At 46.8% G+C, this 20819-nt stretch overlaps 2 protein-coding genes across 9 annotated transcripts in view; one reads left to right on the forward strand and one right to left on the reverse strand.

Annotated features, from left to right (window-relative positions):
- Positions 1-7482, reverse strand: part of ubtf (upstream binding transcription factor) — a 49311-nt gene extending 41829 nt beyond the window's left edge. For 6 of the 8 annotated variants that reach the window (XM_069904730.1, XM_069904729.1, XM_069904727.1 and 3 more), the window contains exons 1-2: positions 6861-6941; positions 5551-5646 (exon numbers count right to left, since the gene is read on the reverse strand). In XM_069904730.1, the coding sequence (XP_069760831.1) occupies positions 5551-5602 (52 nt within the window). In that variant the 5' untranslated portion in view covers positions 5603-5646; positions 6861-6941. Of the gene's footprint in view, positions 1-5550; positions 5647-6860; positions 6942-7226 lie in introns of those variants that run through there. The other 2 variants (XM_069904723.1, XM_069904725.1) reach the window with 2 other exon arrangements.
- Positions 5450-20819, forward strand: part of LOC138746680 (uncharacterized) — an 81763-nt gene continuing 66393 nt past the window's right edge. The window contains exon 1 of the mRNA XM_069904969.1: positions 5450-7496. Within this exon, the coding sequence (XP_069761070.1) occupies positions 5450-6712 (1263 nt within the window). The 3' untranslated portion in view covers positions 6713-7496. The remainder of the gene's footprint in view (positions 7497-20819) is intronic.

The raw sequence follows: 20819 nt of genomic DNA on the forward strand, positions 1-20819 counted from the left end.
CTGTACTATATTGTGGTGTACTCTCTTCAGATCTAACATATGGTTTGAGTTAAGAGAGGAGCACCAAAGGCTGGTCTGTTTATACATCAAACTGTACAACAGGAAGCCAGTGATCACCAGAGTACAAGATCAAGCCAATCTTGTGTCCTGGAATCATCCCAAAAGTTATGTGGAAGGTTAAAATTATAATCCCAGGGCATTGGGGAAGACCAAATTGCAAGACTCATTGATTTATTACCCCCCCCACTCCCCCTGTTTCTAGTTTATGAAAATGAAATTTCAACTTTGTTAGATACTCAAAATGGTTGACTTTAGATATCCAGACACTACCAAATGGAGGAAAACAGCTGTCACTTCAGCCAAATTTTATCCTCCCACCCATTACAATAATGGTATCAGCCTGGTTTCTCTCCCAACAAAACAGCATTATACAGGACAATTTATCTTGCTGTTAATTTAATGACCCCCATGCTACTAATGTCCCAACCAGGGGACAACGCTCTCTCAATAAAAATTAATTTTAAAATATTTCCCTTGAAGTTTGGAAAGAGCATCACTAGAGTTTACAATCCAAGGCATTATCTGTGCTTTTTCACAACACCACACTGTTTTAAATACGAACACAGCAGCATCTAATAGCCTGCAACACGCCTGGGATTGTCTGATCTCGGAAGCTAAGCAGGCACAGGACTGGTCAGTACTTGGAGGGGAGACCGACCGCTTGGGACCTCCAGGTGTCTGTGAGGGGCCTTGGGCAAAGTGTGGCGATGCTGTCTGCCTTTATGGTGGACAAAAGTTAAAGAATTTCAAGGCTATTACATTCTAAACGCAGTATTATGTGACAATAAAGTTTACATTTTAACTTACATTTTCCACAAGCACAAGAATGGAAACTGCCTCTTAAAAGTCTGGATAAATTAACGCTCTTGATTATCAACCTTCCTGCATTTCTCCAGGATGCTCTTATCTACATGTTCAATCTTTAAGCAATGGCCCATTCTGCTAACAGTTTCAAGTCATTTTATATTTGCCATGGGAAATCCGATTACATTTTGTACAGGAGTCCTGTGCAAAATACCTATTACAGATGATAAAACTAAACCCAGCCACAGCACTGGTCTCAGTGCAAGAATTCCAAACCTTCCACAAGATAAGCATCATCCATTTGTACAAGTGGTTTGGTTCTGAGACACCAGCAAACACAAGTTCTAATTTCCACGTGCAGTGCATTCCCCTTTATTTATTCAGTCAATCATTTCATTCCTCAGATTGAGCCCTTTTAAGATTGCCAAGGTCAATTTCCAAATGCACACCAGTGCCCCCTTTGATGTACAATACTTCAAATATACATTGTCCGTATATTTGCTTCAGGCTGGGAATTCACAACCAAGTCAGCTGGAAAAATTTTATTCTGCTACACCCAAGCCAAGGAGAGATGAGGGTGCAGGTTTCAAATCAAGAGTTGCTGGTTTTGCATGGATTAAAAAAAAAACTACCTGGACTACTGATGAAAACATTCAGGCAACTTTCATATTGCTGGCAGCATTCAATTCCTTCCAAGTTTTTCCATTCCACAACCGTCTCCCTTGCACTTCTTTTATCTCAAATCCAAGATCATGACATGATCCATTCTTTTTGGGACCAGCCCCATTCATCACTCTGTCTGCACCCACATCTCAATGAAGGTCTTTAAAAACAGCCACCTTCCCCACACAGTACTCCCTTTGTTCAGCTCCCCGATTCTTTTGCGATTCATATCCACTCCCAAACAAACACGGCCCAATTCACCACCTTGCACTAATACTACTTCCCAACTCTCCTACCCTATATTTGTGGCCAATCACCCTCAACTTTATCTTCATCTTCCTAAAAACCCTCCATCATCTCAACTCTGCTCCTCAAATCATTTTTGATTGCCAAGGAAGGCTATTGTATTCAGAACCTCTCGGACAGCAGAATTTAACAGCTTCCTGTTCACCCTCTCAAGGCCATGATTTCTCTGGATGCCTCATTTGTAAATGACTTTGCATTTAATCATCTTTGAACAAGGACAGTTTTTCTTCAGCTCCATAGAACAATAAGCAGTAAACTGTTCAAATACTTGCCTTAGTTCTCCTTACCTTCTACACCCCAACAGCCCAAGCAAAGTCAAAAGCCTCTTTTTTTGTAACTGTTTCCTCCATGATTATATCAATTCATTATTCTTTATATACTAAGTGATTAAACTCACCTCTACATTTCTAAAATCAAATGCACGATTTCATTTGATAGGTCACTTTATACCTCGAATACCTTTCATCTCCAATTTAATTTAAACTTGCTAGACCAATATTGTCTCACTCTTCAAGTTTCATTTTAATATTTCATTAGCCCCAAACTATAATTCACTCATCTTTTTTAGTTTCTGGAAAATATAATTGTTTACCACCACTGACTGTCATTCTACTTTCCTGTCTAGTTTATTTGAACCAAGTTGTATTGCGTCAGACTGATTTATCCTGTTACGCAGAGAGTGGCGTACAATTTCTCATTTGTGTTCCTAATAGTGTTTTGCAAGTATAGCTTGTTAGGAATTAATGGTCCAATACCTATTGGACCAGGAACACATTGATTAAAAAACAAAAATTCTTGAAAAAGTTATTGCACTCTAATTGGTTATATATCTTTATTACACAAGGCATACTTTTTGACCAGCTGAGTCTCTCCGAGTTACGGGTTGTACCTCTGTCACCTGGCAACGTTGGGACCTGGCCACAGAAAATGCCGGAAAACAGAAATTGATCCCTAAGGGAACCCCCTCTGTAAACACATCAGAGACAAAACAAAAATTAAAACAAGAAATAATACTGTGGGGGGCGGCACAGTCAGTGTGGAGGTTAACGCAGCAACGCCTTTACAGCGCCAGCAGTCGAGACTCATGCTGTCCGTAAGGAGTTTGTACTAATAGAGGCAGATTCAAACGTACCGGACCACAGGAGTTGCCAGACCACCGGATAAGAGAGGTACAACCTGTATTTTTACTGCGCTTTAATCCATTGTCTATAGTTAATCCAGCCTGTTTTCAGTAACAAGATCATCCAACTTTCTTAGGATTTATTTCCAAACTATATCCCACTCAGTTGTGCAAAATGCTGTAATCCACAAAAATGGAATAATTTATTTCCAAGAATCACTGGTCTCAGAGATTCTCTGAGTATCTCTCTGGGATATCATCATTCTTCTTTGGGCTTCTCCAAAACCAAAACAAGCCAAAATCGTTATCTGAGAATATTTCCAGAGTCTAATACATCAGGTGACTTGTCTGGCAGTTTTTAGTTCTACAAATAAACACATAGATAATCCTAGCTAGCTAATTTAGTCATGTTCCAATTCAGAAGTACATCACCCTCATTAATAGAGTAACATTGAGACACTGTTACTTACCGGACACAGGTCCTTTGTCTCTCCACCCCCCACAAAAAGTTATTTGTATCCCAATTTTTTTTTTTTTTAAAAGTTCTCTTTTAGTTCTCCAATAAATTCCTGCAAGAAATAATGAAACTACTGCCCAAATATTGGAGCACAAAACTGACTGGCTTGTGTGCCTGATCGTATTCAGAACCCACAATGCATTGGTAAAATAGATTACTCTTCATCACGCTTGACTTTGAGGTCAGACTAACTAAAGGCAGTTTTATTGGGACTCCAAACATCATGGTGCCCTCTACAGGAGATCTGGAACCTGCAACCATTTTGCTTACTTATACTGACTGAGGAACAGAAAATGGCACGCCACCACAGTCTGCCATGATTTAAACTGGGTTGAGAGGAAATGCTCAAAATCTGACGGAATGTAGCTAAGTTTCTGACCCCACTGACCGACATCGAGCAGAGTGAACAAACCTGGACATTTTCCTGACGAGTTCCACGCGCGAGATGGCGATGAAAAAAATTCCGAAGCAGGAAAGCATGGAACTCCTCGATTTCCACATTTAACATGCAGTTAGCAGAGGTTACAATTTATTTCATTAACAGCAAGTGTGATCGCCTTGGCTAGAAATCTGGACTTTGAATAGTTATGAACTTCTGCCAAAGACATTGAAATGATGGTGTCCTGGATTGAGACGTTCTATGCACCAGCCATATATCAAAAAAATTACCAATCCCATTTCAACTGGAAAAACAGTCATGGCCAAAGGATCCATTTATTTAAAATAAAAATGAAATTGTGAAGTCCTCTCCTGGATTTGGTATGAAAGACATCAGAACTCCTGTACATAAGCTAGATAACATTAAAAGATGGGATTTTATAAAAGCCTTCAAGGCTACCAGTAACTTGTGTGGCAGTTCCACACCTGGCGAGTGGAACGAAGACTTGGTGCTCGATGGAGTATGTTGGACTGTGCGCAGGAGAGGGGCAATAAACTGGATCCAATCACCAAGTGTTCACGAAGAACTCTCGTTACTTATTCCTCTGGATCCAAACCTGCATTTGTTCATTAACTAGCTAGTGATTTGGCTCTTGGACTGAAAAGACAAAAGGAAAATTGAATCTTCTTTGAATCAACACAACTTTAAGATGACATGCCTGAATTCAGTCTAACCCAGCATGCAATTCATTAATATTAAAAAAAGTAAATACCAAGACGATTACCTTTATTCTGGGATATTGCAAGATTTCAGCTGAATGGTAACCCCACATCACCCCATAACACTAGACTTGAAAATTCACATCTCAACTCGTTGGATCCATTAGATCCTCATTTGAAGAGCGGAAGCTCCATTTTAGGCAAATAGACCCATGTGTTGTTTTTCGAAGTCATTTCACCGGAAACGCAAGGCATCTTTGCTCAGCAAAGTGGCGTCAAAATAGGCTTTGGCAATGGAGACGTGGCTTTAAAACAAATCAGGCTCTGCAACAGTTTCATTCAGGAACAATTACTGATGTGTACTTTAACTTGGGACGAAAGCAGTTTTGAAAAGGCGACGCATCAAATGAGACAACACGTTTTTCTAACTTTTATTTCCACGCACGTGACAACGGGCAGATGTCGGAAGACACAGGCAGCGGCATTTAGAACCAAAGATCGACGGAGTGAAATCCATGGCCAATCCAACCAAAACAAATGATTTCGGTTGAAACAAATTTGAATTTTAAAATGACAAAATAATCAAATTCTATCGCCTGCTATTAGATGTAAAATACCAAATCAAAACTTGCTGATGAAGTGGTTGAGAATGAAACATTTATACAAACACCTCCCAGCATTTCATGAACAAAATAGCCCTTGATTGCCTCTTCTTTAATCCTTTACCCACTGGAGGGAAAGCACAAACTTAATGTGGGCGGCCAACAATCGGAGTGACTTCCAAAGTGTGCCATTTATTTTGTGACTAGCTTTATAATGGGGAATGTAACGATTCTGCATTGACGTCATCAAATAGTTGCAACTCTATTGTACATTAACAAATGCAAGAGGTTTTGACCAATCGAACTTTAAATGAGTGTGTATACTACACAAATGGGGGGGGCTATTTAGACCATGTGCTGCCTCTCCTCCATGAACTCACCTTTTGCATCGCTCAGTTCAGTCGTTTCAGCCATGACTGCCTCTCCATTCATGATGCTCAGCTGCAACACTGCCCACCTTCCAGTTCACCAACGACCTGCATGGGAAAGGAAGAGGATGAAGGCTGTACCACAGGAGGAGCGCTGCAACAGCCATGTCCCCCCTGTGCGTGTCTCTATCGCATGCCACACACTCTAGTCAAACCCCCAGTGCTTACGTCTTCTCCCCTCCCTCCCTCCTCTTCCTTTTCCTTCTTTCTCCCTCCAGTCTCGGCGAGGGCAGCGGCTCGGAGCGGCGGCTCTGCGGAGAGCCCGGGCGCGGGGGGCAGGAGCTGCGCGAAGCGGACCCGGCGGCGGCAGGACGAGTCGGGGGAGAAGGAAGGCGCCGCAGCTCTGCCGCGGGCGAGCCCGGAGGCGGCCGCCCCCCTCTCCCGGGGGCCAGGCAGCGACAGCACCTCCTCGGGTGCGGGGAAAGTGGGGAGGGAACATAGAGACGGTGACGAAAGGCAAGGGCGAGAAGCGTCTCTCTCTCTCTCCGTCTCCCTCTGCCCCCGAGCTCTCCGCCCTTCCCCACCCTTCCCCGACGCCGCACTGCAAGCCCGGGCTCTCTGCAAAACCACCCCCCCCCCTCCCTTCCAATGCACCAAACACCAGGCGGACGAGCTCGCTCCCTCGCCCTCCCCCTCCTCCCTCGGCCGCTGCCCCCCGGAGGCTCAGCCCGATGCGTGGCTCCCTGCCTGCCCCAGTCAATGGCGTCCGAGTTCCGGCTGCAGTCGCAGCGCCACGGCCATGATCCAAGGGCTCGCCCTTCCCAACGCAACCGTGCAAAACAAAATACATCGTATCGCCCTCCAGAATCAATTTACTCCCCCCCCAAAAAATTTAAACGCAGAAATTTTTAACATGATAAATAAAATTCCAATTTTAAATTTAAAAGTCTGGATTGAATTGCTAGAATTTGCCCCAAATTTCATGAATCCTCCCCCCCCCCCCCCACTCCTTGAGAGGGTGCGAATCGTTGCCCTTGGAGCCGGGGAAGGGGTGGCGGAGGGAGGCTGGGGCAGGACTCGGTCCGCCATGCGGGCGCCGCAGCCCGGGCTCCAACGCGGCACCGAGCCCGTCGCGTCCAATACAGGCGGAGGGACCCCTTTCCCCTCCCTTTAAAAAAAGAATCGAACTCAAATCTTCTGGCTGCATTAAAATTAAATTAAAAACAACCGAGCGGATCGATAGAAGGGGGGGAGAGACAAGGAGTGGAAGGGGGAGCAGAAAATGGGGATAAAAGAACGGAGCGGCGGCCGGAGTCACTCACCCAGCCCGGCACTCTGCTCGGAGAGAGAGACGCGGTAAAAATGGGAGCCGAAGCAGAGAGCAGCGGAAGACAAAAGGGGCCGGAACCGAGGGAATGAATCCGAGACAACGAGCCCCTGCACTGGCGCGGCCACTCGAGCCAACCAGCTTCCTGCTGCTGTCGACAAGAGGCGGCTCCACGGCGCGACCGTCTCGGCACAGCCCCATGCTGAAACCCCGCTCGCACACTCTCTCCTCGTCGCCCAGGAGCGCAGCACGCCCTCGCCTCCTGCATTGTTTTCACCTCCCTCTTTTTGGGGGGGCTTTTAATTTTGTCAATCCAAAAGGTATGCATTATTCCCACCCCGGGCCAGTTCTTTTCAATCACCTTACCTCCCGTCTTCTGCGGCAACAAAAAAAACCCAAGGGGAGGGAAGCTCGGTCTGAACCCCCGCCAGATCCACAGCGCTGGCCCCGGGCGCGGACGCTTTCTCAGTGCACGCTTCGCGATACTTCCAATCCCCTTTTTTTTCCCGGCTCCTTCCCATCCCCCTTGTCGCGCTTCTCCGACTCGTCGGCGAGCCCGCTGCATTCGCCTCGGTCTCCCGGCCCAAGCGCTCCCAGTCACCGGCCGCCGACAGCAGCCAAAGACCGAGAGGTAGGATTTAAACGGGGTGGCCAGGACGTTAAAAGTTTTTTTTTAATGGGAGGGGCGAAAGTTTGCTTTTAAAAGAAATCCCCCCCCCCGGCTGCCCCAACGTGCTGAGGATTCCTGCCTGGTGAGTGAGTCGCAGTGAACACATAATAGCGAGGCGGCTTTCTTTGCTACATTTTGATCTCCTCGCCACCTTTGTGATGTTGCGCGTCATTCCCTGGCGAACCAATCGAGGGGAAAATGACCCGAAATCAATGATTGAATTGATACAGTGCGGGGCGGCAGGTTTGAAAGACGAGGGAGATAGACCCTGCGTTGCCCGGGAATGTTGGAAAGGATCACGTTTTACGGGTTGTGATCCCCCCCCCCCCCCCCCACTCGGGATGCCAGGCAGTTAGACATGGGGCGACGTGATTAGAGGTCCTCCAGAGGACATCGCAACGCCATCCCCCACAAGGATCCCTCGCTAAAGGAAACCTGCTCCCGACCCTTCCATTGCCGCCGCTGGTGGGTCGGGAGCGGGCCGAGGGAAAGCTGACAAGTTGCCCTGGAGAGCCGGCCGGTCTCCAAGCCCCCGTCCAGCAACAGTATCGCTGTGATGTGGCTGGGAAGGATCCCACTGTTCAGCCTATCCCTACGGTCCCCCTTCGGCCTGTTGAAGAGACGTCCCGGCCACCGCGCATCCGCCAAGTGGAGCGGAACAACATCCACGACGTGGAGCGAAAGCGGATTTAATTATTCACTGATTTCAGTAAATTTGGACCTCGGGGCGATCCGAGAAGAGGCGCGCGATTTGTTTCCAGGGTCCAGGACTTCGCCGGTAAGTTTGTTACATTAGGGAAACACTCAGGTGGCGCCTGAGCCTCGCAAGGGATTAATTAAGGGGGGGGGTTTGAGAATCCCCTCCCCGAGAAGACGGAGGAGAACCCGCCTCTCGGCCCGGCCTGTGATATAGAGAATTTAGGTTAAAAAGACTTAAGTTAAAATGTGATGATTCATCAGAAACAGGGAAGCCAGAACGGACAGAGAGTTTACTAGCAGTCAAGGACAGAAGGAGCTGCTGAATATGTTTTTTTTAAACCTATCTTTTCATGGTCATAGTGAGAGACATGCAGGAGACAAAGGATTGATAAGAAGTGTGAGAAACAGAATTCAGTGAATGTAGAGTTCACAGCGTACGTAACGAACGTGATCATTAATAATGCAGTTATACTTAGAATGTTTTTGTAATACTAACCAATTAAAACAGTATTAATAAGAAGGGGAAGGGCAAATAATAAAGGTATAAAAATCAATGCACTGTATGTATCGGGGCTTAACTGGTGAGAAACCAGTTGAGTCCAACTCTGCAGACTTGTAAATAAAGCTTGTCGTGTCATCAGTTTTAAAGAGACTCATGTGTGAGAAGTTTTATTTCTGACAAATGGGGCCTCGTCCGGGATCTACACCCCGGCCGTGAGGGGAGGCGAGAAGAGGGACATCGGAGGCGGTGCACCCCGCTGAGTTCAGCGGCTCCTAGTCCCTTGCTCGTCGCTTCGGGCGGCTTGAGCGAGCGGTATCCGGACAGGGTGACACGACAAGACGGAGAGGAGAAGGGTGACGGTTCAATCCCCGGGAAGGCACCGGTAAGTGACGACTTACGATTGTGGTGTGGGGATTGGGTAACAGGTGTAACGGGATACACCTGTTTGGATAAAAACCTAACGGAATAGATTAAGTATAGATCTTTTGTCGTTGTGTGAGGACCCTGTCGCGGGACTCTAGGATAGACCCCAGGGAAACCTCGGCGGTAACCGAAGGAGGGACAGCACCTCCGACGAAGTGCCGAGAAGAGAGGGGTCGACCCCAGGAAAACCTCAGCGGTAACCGAAGGAGGGACAGCACCTCCGACGAGGCGTCTGAGAGGAAGGGAGTAGGGTCCAGAGCGAGAGGGTCCTCAGCAACGATAAACAGATCTAGGTGGGAAAATGGGAGGATCAAAATCTAAGGGCTCGTCTGAAAATTCAGGACAATTCCTGGGAGTACCCCTTGACAGCCCTTTGGGGAGAATGTTTGAAAATTGGGATAGTAATAGATATCGGGACAAAAACAAGAAAAAGATGGTTCAATATTGTCTCCTTTGGTCGAAACAACCTATTAAAGGTTCCTCGGTCTGGTGGCCGAAATTTGGATCTGATGAGGATTGGGTTAGACAAGCATTAAACATATATGTAGATTCGAGACCAAAGGTGAATCAAGAAGAGTCAGCATATGCATTTTGTTGGGTTCCCTGGCCAGGATCCTTAACAGAATGTTTTAAATTGAGAGTGGCAGGAGAAAAGAAATGGGAACCTCTGGACAACCTTCCCCCTCCTTATATTCCCCCGGTGCCTACTGCGCCCGAGGAAAGCTTATTACCGGAGGGGAAAGGTGATGAATCTGATTGCCCCGAAGGGGGCCGGGATAAAAAGGATGAATTAAGGGAGTCGGACCCTAAACTTCCACCGGTAAACCGACCCTGGACAAGATCCCAGACTGGTCCAGGACCATCAAAGTTTTCAATAAACCTAAATCCCCTGAGAGAAGTTCCTATGGGAGGACCGGGAGGGGGAACGGGATATGTGAATGTTCCCCTAACTAGTACAGAGGTGCGGGGATTTAAGAAAGAAATGAAAAAGTTATTGGAAGATCCTATAGGACTGGCCGAACAGCTCGACCAATTCCTGGGACCAAACACATATACGTGGGAAGAGATGCAGGCAATAATGGGAACATTATTTTCACCCCAGGAGAGGCAGATGATTCGACGGGCTGCCCTCCTCATGTGGGAATATGAACAACCTGGGGACCCTAGACCCCATGAACAAAAATATCCCTTAAATGAACCCAGGTGGGACAAACGAACACCCGAGGGATTGGCAAGTATGAGACAATATAGAGAGTGGACAATTAAAGGGATACGGGAGGCTGTGCCAAAGGGTCACAATTTTACCAAGGCATTTGGGAACCACCAGGGGAAAGACGAGTCCCCTACTGATTTTTTGGAGAGGGTGAGAAAGAATGTCCAACAGTATGCTGGTGTGGACCCTAGTACACCAATGGGTGAACAGCTTATTCGAATTGAATTTGTTTCCAAATCATGGCAGGACATTAGAAAGAAACTAGAAAAGGAGGAGGACTGGAGCGAAAAACCCCTAAGCGACCTGTTAAAAAAGGCGCAAAAAGTATATGTGCAGAGAGAAGAAGAAGATCAAAAGAAGGCGACAAAGGTTATGGTACAGACTATCCGACAGATGAATGCTGAATCCAGAGGGGAAAGAAAACAAAACCTTCCTCTAAACAATCCAAAATATCCAAGAGAGGGAAGACCCCGGAGATTCGTTAAGTGCTATTACTGCAATGAGGAAGGACACTTTAAGAGGGAATGCCCCCGATACAAGAGGGAATTGCGTGCCCTCGAACTTATGGAAGAAGATTAGGGGTGTCAGGGGTTCCAAATGTTAGGGACCAAGTATAAGAGGGAACCCCTGGTAAAACTAAAAATTGGTCCCAAGGGAGAAGAGGTGGTGTTTATGGTGGACACAGGAGCGGAACGAAGTAGTGTAATAACTGTGCCAATCGGAACTGAGCCTATAAAAAGTAATTTGACAATTTCTGGGATAGAAGGAGCTCCCAGAATGGTATCAATAATTCCCCAAGTAACAGTGAAACTGGAAGAAAGAGAAGGGGTACAAGACCTCTTGTTATTACCTTCGGCTGGATTTAACCTCCTAGGAAGGGACTTACAGGCTCTCCTAGGTTTGGGTGCTCTCCCTGTGGACGGAGAAGTGCGAGTCCACCTCTGCGCTTTAGAGGAAGAGGATGAACGGCAGATTGACGAGAGAGTCTGGTATAAGGAGGGAAATCGAGGAGGTCTGGACATCCCACCTTTACATGTCACATTAATACCAGGTCATCAGCCGGTAAGGAAACGTCAGTATCCTATTTCTTTGGAAGGGAGAAAAGGGCTACAGCCGGTAATTGAGACTTTAATACGAGACGGACTATTAGAAGAATGCATGTCACCTTATAACACCCCTATACTCCCAGTAAAAAAGTCAGATGGATCCTATCGCCTAGTTCAGGATCTAAGAAGTTTGAATGCTATTGTTCAGACCCGCCACCCAGTGGTGCCTAATCCCTATACTATTATGAGTCGGATTCCCCCAGACCATGAGTGGTTTAGTGTTATCGACTTGAAGGATGCCTTCTGGACATGTCCATTAGAAGAGGAAAGTAGAGATATGTTTGCGTTTGAATGGGAAAATCCATGGACAGGTAGATGGAGACAGTTTCGGTGGACTGTATTCCCAAGGGAATAGCAGTGAAAATGGGAGCTGTCTTTATGCCTTGCCTTATTGGGATTAAGGTCAGCAAACGGACTTCTTGTTGCATGGCTGCTCTTTTGGCTCCTTCATCAGCCAGTCTGTTTCCAATTGCTGTCGGGTTATCTCCCCTTTGATGGCTTGGTATGTAGACCACTGCTATTTCTTGGGGTAATGTTAAGGCTTCTAGAGTCAGAGTAATCATCTGCTCGTGTGCCAATTCCTTTCCTCTTGATGTAATTAGACCACGCTCCTTCCAGATCTTACCAAAGGTATGCACTACTCCGTATGCGTATTTGGAATCTGTGTAAATCGTTCCAATTTTCTTTGCCAGTATTTTGAGGGCTCTCTGCAAGGCATATAGTTCACAGGATTGTGCTGACCAGCTTCCGGGTAGTCTCGTGGATTCTACTACTTTCCAAGTATTTCCTTCTATTATAGCATACCCATTTCTTCTCATTCCGTCAACACATCTGGCGGAGCCGTCAATGTAGAATTCATATCCTTCTCCCAGCGGAGTATCGCAAAGGTCTTCTCGGGTCTTGGTCTGAAGATCTGTCAACTCGACACAGTCATGCTCCACCTCTTTCTCTGTTTCACTGCCGTATAAAAACTGAGTTGGGTTGCAGCTATTAATTTTTGCAAACTGTAAATCTTCTCCAACCATTAAAATGGTTTCATACTTTAATATACGAGAATCAGTCAGCCATCGATGGGCAGTTTGTGTTAATAAAACACTCACAGAATGGGAGGTGTACACAGTCATCTTTCCTCCAAAAGTAAGTTTACGTGCTTCCTCTACCAACAGAGCAGCAGCCGCTACTCCCTGGATACACGTCGGCCATCCGCGAGACACTGGGTCCATCATTTTGGAAAGGAAAGCTACTGGGTGTCGCTGACCGCCTTTTTCCTGTGTTAAAACTCCCACAGCTGTTCCTTGGTTATGAGTGACAAATAGCTGGAAGGGCTGTTTTAAAGAGGGCAGAGTGAGCACTGGGGCTCGTGTTAGGCGATGTTTCAAGTCCTCGAACCATCCCTCCTCCTCCTGGGTCCATTTCAATGGATAGTCATTTTCATTTGTCAGTTTATCATACATAAACTTCACCAAAGCTGAGTAGTCCTCTATCCATAACCTACAGTATCCTAAGAGTCCCAGGAATTGTCTTATTTCCTTCTTATTACGGGGTAAAGGCATTCTAGTGATTCCCGCAATCCGTTCAGGGGTAATCCGTTTCTGTCCTTTACTTATCTGGTGTCCCAGATATATCACAGTTTTCTCAACAAACTGTAACTTGTTTCTGGACACTCGTAGACCCTTTTTCCCCAGATAATTCAAGAGTCTAATGGTCTCTCTCCTCATTTCTTGTTCCTTGGGTCCTGATAATAGTAAATCATCCACATACTGCATTAGTTGGGAATCATCAGATTGTGGATAGTCCATCAGGATTTGTTCTAGCATTTGTCCAAACAGGTTTGGAGATTCAGTGAACCCTTGGAGTGTTCCCCGTCAAATTTGCAAGTGCTCCCTCATTCTTCATCGTCCGGGTGGGTGGGCGGCGGCTTCCTTCACATTGGCTCTCCACCAAACGATAACAAGTGACCCCGTGTGCTCCTAATCCTCCAAAGGTATTCAATGACACGACGGGGCGCTGAAACGAGAGGGCGAGGAGTGACTGGGGAACAGCACCCAAATGTAACCATTTTGGCAACTGGATACTCCTTTTACTTTCACCACTTCCTTGACTGCGCTCGTTCCTTCCTGGAGGTGTTCTCTTTTTTTTGGTTGGTGGGGGGGGAAGACTGATTCACTTCTTCCTGCCACGATCCTATGGTCCTGGCACGATCCTGCGGTCCTGGCACGGTCCTGCGGTCCTGGCACGGTCCTGCGGTCCTGGCACGGTCCTGCGGTCCTGGCACGGTCCTGCGGTCCTGGCACGGTCCTGCGGTCCTGGCACGGTCCTGCGGTCCTGGCACGGTCCTGCGGTCCTGGCACGGTCCTGCGGTCCTGGCACGGTCCTGCGGTCCTGGCACGGTCCTGCGGTCCTGGCACGGTCCTGCGGTCCTGGCACGGTCCTGCGGTCCTGGCACGGTCCTGCGGTCCTGGCACGGTCCTGCGGTCCTGGCACGGTCCTGCGGTCCTGGCACGGTCCTGCGGTCCTGGCACGGTCCTGCGGTCCTGGCACGGTCCTGCGGTCCTGGCACGGTCCTGCGGTCCTGGCACGGTCCTGCGGTCCTGGCACGGTCCTGCGGTCCTGGCACGGTCCTGCGGTCCTGGCACGGTCCTGCGGTCCTGGCACGGTCCTGCGGTCCTGGCACGGTCCTGCGGTCCTGGCACGGTCCTGCGGTCCTGGCACGGTCCTGCGGTCCTGGCACGGTCCTGCGGTCCTGGCACGGTCCTGCGGTCCTGGCACGGTCCTGCGGTCCTGGCACGGTCCTGCGGTCCTGGCACGGTCCTGCGGTCCTGGCACGGTCCTGCGGTCCTGGCACGGTCCTGCGGTCCTGGCACGGTCCTGCGGTCCTGGCACGGTCCTGCGGTCCTGGCACGGTCCTGCGGTCCTGGCACGGTCCTGCGGTCCTGGCACGGTCCTGCGGTCCTGGCACGGTCCTGCGGTCCTGGCACGGTCCTGCGGTCCTGGCACGGTCCTGCGGTCCTGGCACGGTCCTGGCACGGTCCTGGCACGGTCCTGGCACGGTCCTGCGGTCCTGGCACGGTCCTGCGGTCCTGGCACGGTCCTGCGGTCCTGGCACGGTCCTGCGGTCCTGGCACGGTCCTGCGGTCCTGGCACGGTCCTGCGGTCCTGGCACGGTCCTGCGGTCCTGGCACGGTCCTGCGGTCCTGGCACGGTCCTGCGGTCCTGGCACGGTCCTGCGGTCCTGGCACGGTCCTGCGGTCCTGGCACGGTCCTGCGGTCCTGGCACGGTCCTGCGGTCCTGGCACGGTCCTGCGGTCCTGGCACGGTCCTGCGGTCCTGGCACGGTCCTGCGGTCCTGGCACGGTCCTGCGGTCCTGGCACGGTCCTGCGGTCCTGGCACGGTCCTGCGGTCCTGGCACGGTCCTGCGGTCCTGGCACGGTCCTGCGGTCCTGGCACGGTCCTGCGGTCCTGGCACGGTCCTGCGGTCCTGGCACGGTCCTGCGGTCCTGGCACGGTCCTGCGGTCCTGGCACGGTCCTGCGGTCCTGGCACGGTCCTGCGGTCCTGGCACCTCAACGTCCAACACAGTGATCCTCAACCTTCTCTTTCCACTCACATCCCACCTTAAAGTAATCCCTGTACCATCGGTGCTCTGTGATCAGCAAGGGATGACTTAAGATGGGATGTGAGTGGGAAGGTTGAGAATCGTTGCTGTAGACCCAATTGCTACTGAAATATTTTGCTTGACGAAACCTGTCATAGGCCCATTGCCTTTGGAGTTATGGAACCGTGCAGGTCACGAGTCGATTAGCTGTGATCAAAACGGGATTTCAAACTTTTTCTTACCACCCTTACGAATCACAAAGGACCTATGGCATAGGGATTGCTTAAGGTGGGATGTGAGTGGAAAGAAAAAGGTTGGTCTAATGTGTGGACACACTTCCTAATTTACCAGCAGTGCCACTGCCGGATTAACTACCACCCTGGCCCCTAGGCTGAGTTTCAGTAAGGGCCCCCAGGGTCAGGGCCCGACACTTGTGTCACTGAAGCAATTACACATTTTATTATGCTTTTGATTACTGTCTCAGATTTAATGTCTCCATCAGTGCTGCTATAGCTCACTGGAGCATTGCTCCGGCACATCCCATCGGGCCGCTCTGGCACCTTGAGGCAGCAGCTCAATGCGAGATCAATAGCCATCTTTGTCAGGCATAATTTCCCCCCCCCCCCCCCTGCTGTGCCAGTGCCAGTGCCAGGGAAAGGCAGAGTGGTTCCAGCTGCACAGGGGGATATGGGTCATGAAAATAGCCTATGATCCCACATTGAGCAGGCCTGTTTTTTTGATTTCAGTGAATAGGTGAAAGCCAATCGGCAGGAGCGGTGAAACCTACAAGTTGTTGCAATTTTAAAATACTTTTAATACTGTGACTTAGTTCCTTTTGGCATTGTTAAAGTAACATTTCTATTGATGTATCTCTTATTTCTATTGTTGTTTGATGGGCCCCCTTACCTTCTGGGTTCAGTCAACTCAGCCTAATGGTTAATCTGTTTCTGGGCAGTGTATTAAACGTTGAGGATATATTCAGGGATATAGTATGTTTTATTATTTTTACATGTACAGCAGTTCTCAACCTAGACTTGTCATTTCACAGAGATCAAACTTCAAATATCACATCTATTTTTTGCATTTAAAGCATGCACGTCAAGGAAACAGTTTTGCAGTTCATCCGACATGGCCCAAACATATTTTAAAAAATCTTTGTATTTTCATTCACTGAGGGTGGATTTACTCTGATTGATATCTTCAGTTTACCCAACCATTATTTGTTGGGAGTTTGCCTCATGAACCTACAGGGATAACAGAGCAAGGATTTTGGGGGGAAAAAAAATGCAGTGTAAGTTTATTGTCGTATTCAGTGCCCTCCATAATGTTTGGGGTGAGGGCAGTTCTGTTTCCTTTATTTGCTCCACAGTTTCAAATTTGTAATCAAGCAGTTCACATGGATTAAAGTGCATGTTCCAGACTTTGTTCAAGGTTATTTGACCATGTTGAAATTACAGCATAGTCCCCTCATTTCAGGGAGCCATAATATTTGGGACATAGTGATATGTATATTAGTCTAGTTTTGTATTTTGTTGCATACGCCTTGCATGCAATGACGGCTTGAAGTCTGATTTTTTGACAACAACAGGTGCTGAATATCTTCTCTGGTGATGCTCTGCCAGGCCTCTACTGCAGCCACCTTCAGCTCCTGCTTGTTCCCTTATGTTTTCTCTTCAGCAGATGGAAGGCATGCTCAATTGGATTTGTATCGGGTGACTGAGTTGGCCATTCAAGAATTTTCCAATGTTTAGCTTTGGAAAAACTCCTTTGGTGCTTTAGCAGTATGTTTGGGATCATTGTCTTGCTGTGGGATGAAGCACCGTCCAATGAGATTGGAGGCATTTGGTCGAACGTGAGCAGATAAGATGGTTCTATATACCTCAGATTTCATTTTGCTACTGCCAACAGCAGTTAATTCATCAATAAAGATGTGTGGCAGTACCTGTGGCCGCCATACATGTCCAGGCCATGCACCTCCTCCACCACCAAGTTGCACAGATGAGGTTGTATGATTTGGATCTTACGCAGTTCCCTTATGCCTCCACACTTTGCTCTTGCCTTGACTCTAGTACAGGTTAATCTTGGTCTCATCTGTCCACAAGACCTTTTTTCCAGGATTCTGCAGACTCTTAGATACTTCTTGGCAAACTAATCTGGCCATCCTGTTTCTGTGGCGAACTAGTGGTTTGCATCTGGCAGTGTAGCTTCTGTATTTTCTGTTCATGAGATCTTCTGAGGACACATTCACACCTGGCTCCTGAAGCGTGTTTCTCATCTGTCCGACAGGCGTTTGTAGAATATTTCTGTTATCGGCAGTGGAGATCTTCCTTAGCTTACCAGTCCCTTTGCAATTACTGAGCTCATCAGTACGCTCTTTCTTGTTAATGACGTTCCAAACTTTTGATTTTGATAATCCTGAGGTTTGGGCGATTATTGTTTTATTCTTGTTTTTCAGCCTCATAATGGCTTCTTTGACTTTCTTTGGACAACTCTGGTCCTCGTGTTGAAAAATGACAACTACAGACTCCAAAGATGATGAAAAGCTTAGAAGCAAACCAAGCACTCTTATACCTGCACCAATTAAACATACCTGAGTAATCACAAACACCTGTGAAGTCCATGTCTCAAACATTATGGTGCCCTGAAATGAGGGAACTATGCATAAAAAGTGCTGTAATTTCTACATGGTCAAACCAACATATATATAAATAACCTTGTGCGGCGGTGTGAGCAGTTGAAGAAACACAGCCACCACATTGAGGGTCGTTAATGATAGTTTTTATTCACATTCAGCGCGCCCCTTTAAGGGCAGCATGAGCTCAGTCACCTGGTGCATTGTGACATAATCGCTGCCCGGGGTGGGCGCTGGAAGGGACGCTAGAGTCAGAGAGAGAAACCTCCGACGACGCCCCGTGTGCCGCCACACTTGAATAAAATCTAGAATGTCTATCTTAATCACGTGTGAATTGTTTAATTGCAAATTTGAAGCTGCGGAGCACAGGGCCAAGTAAAGGAAAAAAGTATCTTTGTCCCAAACATTATGGAGATAAGTACAACATACAGATGCACCAATAGGTCGACTAAGGTAGCGGCCAATGGTTTCAAACACCTTTCAAGTCCTCTTCATAGCATCTTAAAGTAATATTTTTGGAAATGTGCTGTCATGTATCTTTGTGGTATTTGAGTCACATGCTATGGTCATTATTAAAAGTGATACGTGTAAGCACAGAAGATTCCTGCCTACTTATGTAATTTTGAATTGCTCTCCAAAACTCCCATTCGAAGATGGTGGGTTAACCAATTTAGCTCTGAGTCCATATTTCCCTTGCACCAGATATTTCCTGTGCTGATACCTAAATAACTCAAGAGGAGACACAAGGTTCTGCACAATAAATACAGGCTTTAACCCAGTGGCACCTTACTGGCCTCTGAGATGGGTCATTCGCTCGAGATGGGTCATTCGCTCAAGATGGACTGAAGGGACTTGAATGTCATTATAGAGCATGTGTAATGAGAGGCAGCGCCAACACCGAGTGTAGGACAAAGGATTGCTTTTAAATGCCAAGAATTATTTTCTGTTGGATGATCAGGTCACAGAATCACCTGTCTGGGTAAAATATCCCCAATTTATTCCTTAACATGCTTTTCTGTTTCACATTTTACTTTTAAATTAGAAGTTTCAGATAATAACTAAATAGCAATACTTCTTCAAAGAGAAACCAGTCTTTATCCTACCTTTACAGCCTGGTGAATTATCAGTTATATGTAATTAGTTTCAATAATCCTTAGACGCTTCTTCCTGAAAGGTTATCAGCTGTTTCCCACCTCTTTGTTTATTTTTCTATAAGCCAATAAACAGTAGACCAGGAGAATAATGCAAGAACTAAATCTAACATTTACAGAAAATATGTTTAAGGAAAGCTTTTAATCCCTTGTATTGAGACTGATAATCTCAGAACAGCACATTCCACTCATTAAAAACTAGTCTGGTTTAAAAAAAAAACCATTTCAAACTGAATCATGGAAAGTTAGGACTAATTGACAACATAGGCTGGGTCTAGATTGGATCGACTGGGACGTTTCTCTTTGGGATGTAGAATGCTAAGGTGTGGGGTGGTAGGTTTATAAAATCACGAGGGACATGCCTCAGCTAAATCATGTTTTTTTTTTCCCCCCAAGTAGGGGATTTAAATTAAAAGCATAGATATAAAGTGAAATGGACAAGGTTTAAAAAAAGCTTTGAAAGACCTCAACAGAAAGAGGGTGGTGGGTATATGCTAGGTGGATTATTAAGTACGATTGTAGTAAAATGCACACAGAAATGCTGGAGGAACTCAGCCAATCTCATTGCATCCATAGAAGGTAAAAATATATTACTGTTGTTTCAGGCCTGAGCCCTTCTTCAAGCAATATTACCATAGAACATTACAGGACAAAAGCAAGCTCTTTTGCCCCTTTTAGTCTGCGCCGAACCATTTTTATGCCTAGTCCCACTGATCTGCACCCAGTCCATAGCTCTCCATTACCTCTCCCATCCATGTACCAGTCCAAATTCTTAAATATTGAAATTGAGCCTGCATTCACCACTTCAGCTGGCAGCTCATTCCACACACCAACCACTCTGTGTGAAGAAGCTCCCCCAACGTGTTCCCCCTAAATGTTTCCCCTTTCACTCTTAACCCATGCCCTCAGGCTTGTCTCTCACCTACCCTCAGTGGAAGAAAACCTATATACATTTACTCTGCCTATCCCCCTCTTAAATATCTCGATAAGCAAAGAATAGGAAAGCGTCAGAAGCAGATGATTAGTAAATGCAGAGACAATTGTGACATTTAAAAGATGTTTAAGGAGGTGTATGGGTGGGAAAGGTTCAGATCAATATGGAGCAGAATGCAGGCAAATGAGCCTTCCTTGGTCAGCATGACAAGTTGGGTCAAAGCGCCTGTTTCCCTGTTTTGGAATTCCATGTTTTCCTTCAGTGTCTCTGATCCCATCTGGAAATTAGCATTCCCAATTTCAAGGCTGAATCCATTTTTGTGTGTGATGTTTTCAGAATTGCCATTCTGTGATACACCCAGAACTAGATGATGGCAAATACCCACAATATTGTTATGTGGAGGGAAACGCAATAAAAAAGAGTTTACTTTTATTTTAAAAACTCACCATCCCTTCCTGGGATGCCATTTATTGTTGAACCTAAGTTGCATGAGAAGATGGTGATTGGCCACCTTCTCAAGCAATGGTTTCTCCTTATTGTCAATAAGGATTTGCTTCAGTGTATTTAACAGTGAACCATGTAGGTGCAGGACTGGGCTGGAATCGAAGAGATCTGTAAGGACAGAGATCCTTCAGCCCATAATTTTGTGCCGACCTATATTTCTCAAAGAAAAACTAACCCTCCTGACCTCATAATCCTTTATTTTTTTTCTTTCATCAGGGCTTCTTACAAACCCACAGATGTGGTGAGTGGGTTGATATAAAAACAGTTTGGTTGCTGCTCATTTGTGTATTGCCCCCCAACTCCAACAACTGCAGATTTTCTTAAGTCAGTTGCTTAATTGTCCTTTTTCAAATAAAAATGTATAATCATCTTATTCATTCCAAGTTTTCTTTTTTTTTTAATTTAAATTCTCAAGTTGTCATAGTTAAAGCCTCCAGATAGCTAGTCAAACACTACAATGCAAGATATGATTAAATGAGACATGATCGAATTCCTGGCTTTTTTTTTGTGATTCGGCAACTTTGT

Source organism: Narcine bancroftii, chromosome 12 (genome assembly GCF_036971445.1).
Source record: "Narcine bancroftii isolate sNarBan1 chromosome 12, sNarBan1.hap1, whole genome shotgun sequence".
NCBI classification, from domain to species: domain Eukaryota; kingdom Metazoa; phylum Chordata; class Chondrichthyes; order Torpediniformes; family Narcinidae; genus Narcine; species Narcine bancroftii.